The sequence below is a fragment of the Monomorium pharaonis genome, chromosome 3 (genome assembly GCF_013373865.1).
Source record: "Monomorium pharaonis isolate MP-MQ-018 chromosome 3, ASM1337386v2, whole genome shotgun sequence".
Classification (NCBI taxonomy): Eukaryota; Metazoa; Arthropoda; class Insecta; order Hymenoptera; family Formicidae; genus Monomorium; species Monomorium pharaonis.
This window is the reverse complement of record NC_050469.1, coordinates 7,952,558-7,964,028: the sequence shown is the minus strand read 5'-3', so window position 1 is coordinate 7,964,028 and position 11,471 is coordinate 7,952,558. Positions and strand designations below refer to the sequence as shown.

At 41.4% G+C, this 11,471-nt stretch overlaps 1 protein-coding gene and 1 long non-coding RNA gene across 2 annotated transcripts in view; one reads left to right on the top strand and one right to left on the bottom strand.

The window, feature by feature from the left end:
• The window catches only part of LOC105833320 (telomerase-binding protein EST1A), a 90,719-nt gene that overhangs the window by 4,917 nt on the left and 74,331 nt on the right, over window positions 1–11,471 (bottom strand). Inside the window, 3 exon segments of the mRNA XM_012674975.3 lie at window positions 351–432; window positions 1,354–1,574; window positions 6,341–6,503. Of these exon segments, the coding sequence (XP_012530429.2) occupies window positions 351–432; window positions 1,354–1,574; window positions 6,341–6,503 (466 nt within the window).
• Window positions 1,581–4,617, top strand: LOC118644839. The gene is made up of 2 exons (XR_004962632.1): window positions 1,581–2,571; window positions 2,881–4,617. It is a non-coding gene; the product is annotated as an uncharacterized LOC118644839 (long non-coding RNA).

Sequence of the window (11,471 nt, the reverse complement as noted above, 5' to 3'; positions counted from 1 at the left end):
TTAAGAACCTCCCGCTATCAACTCGTTAATTCTTGTCTCGAAAGTCTGTCTTTAATAAATTTAAGCTAGCAAAATATTGCGTCTAGATATTTTTCGGCAAAGTTCGAAAAAAAAAAATTCCCCTGAATATCCCTTAATAAATAGCTAGCAAAGATTATTCCTTAACAAATTTCCAGTCCAGAGAAAAAAAAAGTACTTTCTTCTATTCTACAAGAATTTAAAATAGCATATCGTGGAGGCATATCGAATATACGACGCGATTAATCATCGTAAACAAGAATAATAATTTGGGACTGGAGACAGAGAGAAATATTTCGACGCGTCCAGACGTGAACTTCACGATACCTTACCTGCGTTTGCGTGTTCCTTGAGGCTTCTGCAGAGACTGAGGCACGTAGTCAATATCCTGTCGTCGTTTCGTGTCAATCCATCCTAGAACAAGACATCCAAAATTCTCGATACCGATCGATAGATAATTCCGGTACGTCTGGACAAAACAAGCTGCAAGGAGGACCGAATTCGTGACGGAAATTGTAATCAAAATTGAGAATTTCTCTGATTCGCAAAGATTACGTTAAGTATTACAAAAATGCTGCGAAAAATACTTCGCGCGTACACACCACGTGGGTGTTCTCGGGTCATTATCATAACATTCGTGCTTCAATGAACACCGTGGTGTCCGAGTGTCTACCTTTCTTCGCTATCATTGGGTCTTTGGAAGGACTGGTTTGTACCATACCGCGTGGCTACTTTCTGCATATAACTGTTGAAACCCTATCAACCGACTGTCACAATCGATTCGCTTTATCGTGTCGCTTGTCGTTACACGCCGCAGGCGTTTAGATATAATCGCGATGAGAATAACGACCCCCTTCATAATTTACGTATTCAAATCCCGTTTGTCACAAAACGGGTTTTGTAATCGCCATTGATACTTGAAACCGCATTATCTGCTTATAATATAATGTAAAACATACTGATGTGACAGTCGGAATTAACGAGACGACGAGATAATAAATTCAAGAACACAATAGAATATTTTCTTAAATAGGAAATTAAATGAGAATTAAAATTTCTTCGCAGGTTAACGATGGTGGAAAAATGAGGAGGAGAAAAGAATCGTGCGCATCGATTTCATCTCCGAATCACGATAGCTCTTCGAAAAATTTTCCGAGGTTTTTAGGCAGAGGAAAGTGACAAAGGACTATTCGTCGGAAGTCCTATATCTAGCCGCGGTCAACGATCGATGCAAATTTGCCTTCTAAATACCTCAACACATTGAATACAGTTACCCAAAGAGCGAATTTTAGCGTATCGAATCGCCGGCGACGATTGTCGGAGCTTCTTACTTACCTTGTCGACGTCTTCCTCCAACGTGAAAGTACTAGATGAAAGAACGGTGCCCCTCGTAGTTAGGCATCGGATCGCCGGATTTCGGCTTCTCGCGAAGGCCAGTGCCGCCTTGGCGTTCTCGGCAACCCGCGCCACATGCTCAGGATTTAGAGCCGCTCTCGATGCTGGAGGACAATCTCTCGCATCGGCGCCTCGAGCTAGACCTTCGAGTTCATTTAGTACTGCAAGAAAAAAATATTCACGCTCGTTAGGCACACGCGAAAGGGTCGTGTCAAAATTGGCGTCGCGTGCGCGTCTCTCTCGCGGGAGTACAAAGGAATCGAGATTAATCGCTGTTGAATTTGGTTACGATAAAAAAAGATGTGAGTTTCGAAAATTTTATCCTTGTAAAAGAAAGAAGAAAAGGAATTGCGCGTCGAAAAAAATTAATTTACAATTATAAAACATTATGATTAATATGTACAATATAATATTGATCTATACTACTTAAAATTATAACTCTTATTCTTACGCAAAAGGTAAGATTTATATTCATATTAAGAGTAGCAAAATTTTATCAAATTTAAGATATATTATTTAGAAAAATAATAAACATATGTATATATCCTTTCGACTATATTTATCGATAATAAACTTCGGAGATAATTCATTAAAAAATTCCCTACACTTTTTCCGAAATTCTTTGCATAACTGTATGAATATAAAAAGTCTTTCTTTTAAATACCAAAGTTTAAGAGAAAAATCGTAACTATTACTATAACTTGCGTTGAACCTGACATGTTCGCTCGGACGGGATCGATCTCGTTTTCACGATCGAGATTGAGGGAAATGGGATGGCGGCGAGTGCTGTTAAGGCAAAGGACCATCGCAGCTGCGTTCAAAAGCCACTCTCCCAGACGATCAGTGACCGCCATACCGATATCGCCCACGATCGTAGCCAGAAGGCAGCCCGCGGTACGCCGAGCTCCATCGCGAGCGTTTCAAGCCGCATACATGCATTCATGTATGAGCCGTGAGAACCTAACTGTGAACGCTCACCGTTGCTCGCCATCGGAGAGCCAGACGGATCCGTGGTCGACCGACTGGCCGGCGAGGTCAAAGGGCAGCGCGCCGGCCGATTTTGCATGAAGGCGCACTTTCGTTTTTCGACCCCACGACCCGCACGAACGACAGAAAGGAAAGGGAGAAACGCACAGAGCAAACAAGACTGAGAGACAGGTAACAATTTTTTGTTAGAGAGTGACGGCGCGATCTTGTTACACTTAAACTTTCGTTGTCATTATTATATACTTAGTGAATATAAAAAGCATTTTCTCTTAATATAATAATAATATTTTTAATATTTAATTTATTGTCTTTAGAAAGCAATTTGATCAAATGATAATTCGTCACGGAATCTTTAAAAAGAAAAATAAATTAAACAAAATTTTTAATTTAATTTGAAATTCGATTTCATTTTATTTCGCAGCTCGTTCGTCATCTTGCAATTTTTTAAATTTTCTCAACAGATGCATTGAATTCTTTTAGCAGGGAGGACGGAGAACAGATTATCATGAATACAGTGAGAGAGAGCTTTATCGACTTTATTCGCCACAGATTGCCACGCGGGCGCGCGCAGAAAAGCAATCTACGGAAAATGCAAATAGGAGATTCACCAAACTTTCCCCGACTCGATAAATTAACCGGCTGCCAGCCTTATCCTCCTTCCAGACCCGACCCCCGGACCAAGGGCGGCCGGTAGTGGATGAAGTTTGCGAGACAGAAGGGGCGGAAATAGAAAGAATAACTGCGGAGCGAGAGAATAGGGAAAACTACATTATTTATCACCTACCTAGACTTGCAGACATCATTTATCACCGCGCGATAAATATTCCGTTGCTGAAATATCGATACGTACGATAATCAATCTTTAAACTGATGCGCGATTAGACGTCTACGACTGAAATAAATTAAAACAACTGCTCTACAACGACGGATTCAATTTTAAAACCAATCTTAATTCTTTCTGCAATTTGCGATTCAGTTTCATAATATTTTATTTCAATGATTTAGATTTTTGATTTTTTTTTTCACATTCCGACTTCTCCAAATTCGTTAGGCTGTCAATGCTTTTTGCTTTACGCTTCCTTATAATTTTTTACTTGCAAACGGGATTTTTCGTAAATAAAGTAACACGATCAAAAAGCCTAATGTGTTGAGCCGTGACTAATCGATGATCGCAATAATAAGGCTCATCAAAATCTTCGCGGCGAAACACTTGTCCTTGCCCTATCGCAACGGCCATGACCTCGCCTAACAAATGTTTGTCGGCATTCGAAGCTCTTCCGTCAGAGCATACGGGGAACCCGTGACAAAATAGAACGGACAGTGACGTAAGCTTCCGTAAAATGCCGTGATGTCCAGATTGGTACCGTGAATCGGTTTTGCTGAATCAACGATTAGATCAGCGTTAATTGGCAATAGGTTTGATGACGGATGAGCCTTTCGATTTTCAGCGGCCTTGACGCCTGCCATGTCTTCAATTCAACGCTAGAGCAAGTGTGTCGCATGCAATTTTCACCGTCATCTTATAAAAAGCTTTGCCGATATTCGATATTTTAAAAACACCGTAACACTACTCTAACATGTTTTATTTAAATTAGTAAATCAAATTATTATGACCTCGCTGGAAAACGTTTGTCTGCACATCGAAAAATTGAATACACGCTCTAAGATAGGTATTCGCAAAATGCATACATCACAGCTTGAATTAGAAGCTCGAGGAGTAGTTAAGATATACGCGCTCGAGGCAATAAATGCTCCGAATGTCAGTCTTGTCGTCACAGCTGTAACTCCAGACGCATTACTATAAAACACCGTGAAAATGTCAGCCGCACCGTGGAAGATTGTAAATTTATCGCTGATTGCGTTTCGCTGAGTAGCGAGTGTCTATAAACCGCGACTATTAAAAAAGAAAGAACCGGTCGTTCTCCGTCGGTGCTATGCGTCATCGTTGTTATCATCACCGGCCGATTGACAGAAACGAGCCTGTACGCATTGTCGTGTTGTAAAAAAACATGTCAATCCACGGAGTGTGACGTGTGATTTGATGATTCTACTGCTGCGATAGCCTTCTATTCAATAATTCATCAATTCCAATTAAATCTAATTCTCGTAAAAAAAAAAGAAACGTTTATTTATAAGACAATTATCTTTGAGCGCAGTGTATAATTATGTATAATTATATTTTAAGAAATATGAGAAAAACTGAGTTTTTGAGTTAAATCTTAATCGAATCAATTAATCGAAGTTGAATTTAACGGGACGTTTCTGCTCATTAATTTAGAAATACAACTCTCCAATAGCTGTTTGTTACGCGATACGCGGTATATATAGTTACCGCTATCCCAATGCGCGTCGAATAATGTTTGTCGAATAATCATAATTAGCATACGAATAATAAATAACAGATTCTAATGGCGTAACTTATGTCAATCGAGTGTCATAAGATTTAAATTGAGCATCACGAATAACCTGTGTCAAAGTTCCGCGTCATTACATTCTTAATTAGTGTAGAGTTTCCGGTCTTTCCCCCTCGATAAAAGTTTGACTGAAAGCCATCGTCAATTACAATGGTTTCTCTTTCAATACTTGTTGAATACACCGATAATTAAACGCGCATGAAAATTCTTTTAATTCTAAAATGAGATAATTCTCTCCTCATAAAATGTAAGTTCAATTATTACATTCTACCTCAATGGAAAAAATCGAACCAATAAATTGCAATTATTATATTATTACTATATAGCTGCACGGGTACTGTTATATCTCCACAACAGAACGTAATATACGGGTCTAAATCGGTACGCTGCCGAGCACTAGGGATTTAACTGCGCGACGATGACTCGGGACCGTGATTTCGTTCGGGTCGTATCTGGATGTGGGACCGTTAAAGGAAACGCACTCCGACAATGCGCGCGGCTGATCGACGGCGCTCGAGAGAGGAATTGCTCAACGCTAATTGGAGCGGAGGAATCGACTACGGAGGAATCGCATTCCTCGGTGTCATCATCTACGACCGTCCCGGAGAACCGGGAGCTGACGCAAGCGCCGTTAATGGCCGGAGTATCGGTCGGAGTTCGATCCGGCAAAACGGCTCCCGCGATAGGACAAAAGCATTGAGGGTATATGGGACAATCCATTCTCACGAGGACGAGGGGGCAGGTTTCTGCGACAAGCAGACGCGTAATGACGATGACCTAATGAACTATTCTCCGCTAGGGATCGGCGAGTCGCGACGATCGTCGACGGTCTTCTGCGGCTTCGCTCAACTCGTCGGAGACAAGGCGAATCGAGTGTGTTTGCACACCGGCGATTACTTTGACCCGAGGCGCGACCTCCGACTGGTCGCGTCATTTCTCTTCGATGACATTATCTAGACACAACCCTCGAGAAGGTGTGTTCGGTCATTGTACGATTTTTAGATATTTTATATAGATAGGTTCGATACACCAATGTACAGTTGATTAGAGTAGTAGAGTATAATAACATTTTAATTGTCCAGGATTTCTGATATTAAAAATATATATACAAAATTCGAGATAATCTATATATAAAAAAAAACGAAGAATTAAAACTTTCAAAGATTTTACATTCAATGAATAATTGTAATTGTTTTCAATCACCGAGAGATAAATTTTCACAAGACAAACGAAATCTCTTCTATTTTTGTTCATCCATAATTTAATAATAATTACATTTATATAGATAAATGATATCATAGAGATTTTTTGATTAGTGACTTTTTCACGCGCTCTTGAAGACAGGGAAAAAGAGTATTAATCCGAATTATATTACTGTAGCACATCGATCTTCTTTCGAGATAATCGACGGTCTTCGATCAAAAAAGATGATGGACGAGGTTGGCGGGGCCAAACGGCGCACGCACGCGTCTTCCGTCGATCCTTTTTCCTCGCTAATAATATGTTAAACTTTTGTTTTCACTTACCGACGAGTGGCACCATGAGAGTGTAGATTGGCTGCGCGCCGGAAGTGGCTCTCACGATGGTCTGCAATTGCTGTAGGTAGTCGATGAAGCAGTTAGTGTCTGGCACAAGCTGTCTCGGTCTCACCTCGATTTCTACCGATACCGAGGAGTTTTGTAAGATTGCCTAAACACCAAATGCATACACATATGTATATATATATATATATTTTAATAATATAAAAATACATTTTTATATTATTTTTATTTATTCATTATATTATTTTATGTTATATTATATTTATTTATAAATAAAAACTAAAATATCGCTCGAATATCGTCTCCTTTTTAAAGATAGTGAAACACATATAAAAATGATTTTTGTTAAATAAAAATATAAAATTACTTTTTTTACGACAAAAACACAAATTAAAGTTGACTCTCCATAAAAACATTTCCGGCATCTTTTCTACACACGATGGAAACATCGTTCGTATTAGATTCATCTTTCATTACTCTTACAAGTATAAAAAATTATTCAATAACTCTTACATATACTTTAATATCTGTAAAAATTATTTGTACGATTATTTATTTAAAAAATTATATAAATGTTATAACTGTTATAAATGTTACTCTTAATTTTTCAAAAAAAACCGCACAAGATACAAATTACCTAATCATTTGTATAGAGAATTAATAAGAATATTACAAAAACATATATATGTAGAATGTACTGTCTTATAATTAGTGATATTACAATCATAATTAAACAAGGCAATATTGGAATGGCGACGATATTTGAATTTCCCTTCAATCGCAATTTTTTATCTCAATTTTCTATTATTCTATATAATGAAAACCAAATCTTTTTAAAATCAATAGCCAAGCGAATTTCATAGTTGAGTAATCGTCTCAATCTACATCCATCTTCGTGATTCTCCTCCTCGTCGGAGGAGAAACATGCCGCATCTCCATGCGCATTACATGCACCTTTCAACAAGAGAGAAACAAAAAGAGGGAGAGAGAGAGAGAGAGGCGCGTGTGCGTGCAGCGCGAGATGCAGTGGAAGACGCATTATCTTCCAATTGAATCCTACGTATGCGGATGGTGCTTCGCGAGAGAGGCAGTGGCGCACACCGAACAATATCGACTCGGCAGTATAACGTGAATGCCAAGTAGCCATTGTAACAGAAGCTGCGGACAATAATGAGGCCTCCATCTAATATTGTTTCGACGATACATATCATTGACCGCGAGCTCATTTATTCAGAAAAAACACGAAAATTACCTTCGGTAATAAAGAGCTAGTTTTAAGATATTTAAGAGCCGCTTCATCAAAATTCAGCAAAGTATTCATGTACATGTGTTGTCTCAGTTCATTAACATATTCTCAAGTGACAATTTAAGGTGTTTACCGCTGTCTACGATTTTCAAGTGGAATAATATATGCAAGAGTAGCTATTGAATACATTAAAGCCGTAAATCTTCTCTCACTTTCTATTTTTCGACATTCTTCGCGTAATCATTATTTAACAGCAATTTGCCGACTAAATAAGCATATTAAGAGAGCGCAATGGTACAAAATCTAAAATGCGAAGAGATAAAAATTTCTGAAAATAATTCATTGAGGATCATTTGTCCATTTAACATAAACTCGGACTTCAAAATATATCCCCACAATAATTTTCTTTTTAGCAGATCCATAAATTTTATAAATCATAAAAGAATGTATCTTTCTCAATAAATAATTTTTAGATAAATTAAAGTAAAAATATCACACACACGTCCTCTCCCTCTCCCTCTCTCTTTCTCTCTCTTTTCTTGCGCTATAATACCAAACATTTCTTGAAATCTTCTTGAAAGACTCAAGAGGCCTCTTAAAATGATCCTGCAATACATGACGCGAATACATTCGCAACGGTATCTCGAGTATTATTCAATTTCGAGAGTCTCTAGATATGGTGCCGCACTAATGTCCGTACGATGGCACGTCGCACGAGTCGCCGGCGAAAAGCATGCGGGGAATCCGAAGGCGAACCTAATTGCTTGCGGGGGTACGTGAACGGAATGCAAAACTAGGGAGAGATCGTGCACACGCGACTCGTCACCGTCGAACGAAGCCGCCGCACCAGCCGTCGCGCCGCGGCGGCGGTGCGGTGTGCAAATGTCATACACGTGTCCACGAGATTTCGATCTCAATCTCGTCCCTGCTGACATGACATAACTCCCGTTCCACAAAGGGTTAACAAATGAAGTCGGCGAATTCGCGCCGATTCGCTTTTCGGCAAGGGTTCCCTTCTGACGTGGGTACGAATTCCAAATTAAGTTGTTATGAAATATCGCTCTAGATGATGCAGGTGCAAATCCTTCTAGAGAAATTCGTTCTGAATATACATGCATATGTATAAGGGAGGGCCCCGACGTTCCAGAAATACAGACATCAAAACGAAAATGAGAGTCCAACGTGCGAGATCCAACGCGTGGAAATTTATCCCGGCGGAAAACGGCGTGCGAGATTCTTCTTTTCATTTCAAGCCGTAATTTACAGGCGGATGCATCGTCGCGAAAAATAAGCGGCGTGTTCCATCGTAACCGCGCGTTCTCTTCGAATTCAACGACTTCCTCTCTCTCTCTCTCTCTCTCTCTCTCTCGAGCAACCCGTCCGGAGCATGACAGCCTCATTATGGGGCACCGTGCGTGCGACAGCGACATAAAGAGTCCCAGGAATTTACTCCCGTTTAAAGTATTCGCGAATTCCTGAACGATGTGGCGAGTACCGTTGCGCATTCCCGCAAACGTATAGCCACCACTCGCACCATCGTTCCCCCCTCCCCCTCGAGTCTCCTCTTTCTCCATCCCCCGATTCTCGTCACCTTTTTTTTTCCCTCCTCCCTGTGGGCCCGCTCGCACCTACCTCGCGCCTCGCACCTCGGCCGACAGCAGAGCCCGGCCTGCTCGTGAGAACCCTCGTTGAATCACGCATCGCGGCCCCTACGCCCGCGCGCATATTAAGCGGCGCACACCGACAACGGGCCTTCACACGGTCGAGCGGACCCGCGCCCCGTAACAACATTGTAAATGCGCAACGCTCGCGGAAACGTACCTGGTAACCGTCGGGGGGGACAGGTACGCAGGTTCGTCCGGCGTCCGGTGAGCGCGTGCTCGAGCGCGGATTAACGCTTTCCCAACAAAGGGAAGACGGGCTAGTCGATTGTATTTTACTTTTTTTTCATCTCCGAATTGTCAAAAATACCGTCCGAGTTTTATGATGCGGAGCAACTTAGCGCTAATCCTTCTCTAATGCAAGAGTCTACCGTCAGTTTACTGTCATATTTTTTATATCTGGAAATTTTGTCAATCTAAATATATAATCCGCCAATACTTTAGAATAATGTAACGTTGTCACTCGAATCTTCGCGAGAAGACTCTCCCAGTATGTGGGTTACGATAAAAGGATTCTATTTCTGACGGAATATTGAATAAATAAAACGGCCACGAAAAGATCGTGAGAATAGAATAAAATTAACGAGAATATAATCAGATTCAGATAGAGACCGACACGTTTCCCTAAAGTTGCTCCTGAATAACATATCGTCGGCCGGAAAAGTTCGGTCGATATATATCAACGTTCACGATCCTGATATAACATCGCTACCGCTCGTATATACGCGAGCGAAATTGAATATATACGTACAAGTTGAATATACGGTACTTGAGAAAGAGAAGAAATAGAACCAAATCCATTATACGTATTCTAGACTGTGTGTGAACGCTCTATATAGAGGAATACGCGTATATCAAAAAGGCCTGTTATAGACATGAATAAATTATACACATTATGAGATAACGAACGCCTAATAACAGTTAATAGTCATTTATGGCATTTATACTAATAACCTGGTAATTCTTGGCAATTATAATAAACTTAATTCGCACGTGGAAAAGGCGATGGAGCGAGAAACGGGCCAGGAATTAAAAAGTCATTTCCCTGATAGCGCGATAACGACGATAATAATAATAATAAGAGCGAAAGCGGGAGCAAGGCGGAGGAGGCAGCATCTTCGAGAGATCAAAAATCGACGTTTCTCTATACCATAACCCATGGAAAGTCATTCCTGATAAACTTAAGTCGAGCCATTTACGTGCATTGTACGCCCATCGGGCGTATACGCGTTCTCATAAATCAGGCAAATACCCAGTCTCACCGGTTGCAAACGGTCGGCGTGTGTATCTGTTGCTTCATAATCGTTACATCTGTTACGTCGTAATCGTTATCATTTCAATTATCCACGGACCAGCCGAGAGAAAGCGAGAGAAAGAAGAAGAAGAGAGAACACGTCGACTTGCACACAGGTCTCAGTGTGCGTATGCATATGTACGTGTGTGCGACTGCTCCGGATAATTCTCGCGTTACACCGTGGGTTAAGACGTTTTCCCATAGGGTAGACGGTGGTTTTTATTGACTCGGACGACGGCGACGACGACGGCCCGGAGTCGCAGGAGCATCGCGCGCGCGTCAACAACAAGCCGGGCGGAGAGAGAGAGAGAGAGAGAGAGAGAGAGGACAGAGAGAGAGAGAGAGAGAGAGAGAGAGAGAGAGAGAGAGAGAGAGAGAGGAGGAATCCAAAGTGCCGCGGTAAATCGCGAGCGATACGATCTAAACCGCCCATTCTGCGCCGCGCGTACGATCTCGCGGAGAGCATCCCGCGGACTTCTGCCCGCTAGTTATGAATTCGTCGATAACGCGCGCACGAATGCGGGTTTCGGATATACGAGTGGGCGAGCCGATCGAGCGCGGGCGTCTCTCCTGGACCGATAATTTCCTCTTTCCCCGAGATACCGATAATTAAACTTCTTCCGTATACTCCGCAATGAACGCTAATTCACTACGCGGAATCTCATTTGCATGGAAAACTCGTTACGCGTGCACCACCGGCAATCGCCGTGAAATAGATAACGAGTCCGTCGGTCAAGTTTTCCCTCGGAATGAATTTCTCGGGAGAGCCCGTGAAAACCGCTCGCACGTACGCTCCCCAGATCGCCATTAGGGCGCGCAAAAACCGTGGGGTCAAAAGGAAGAAGTGGAATAGGGCGATAGAGGAAGATACAAAAAATTAAAATAGATTAAAGCTGAAAACGAAGGTTCTGCCTG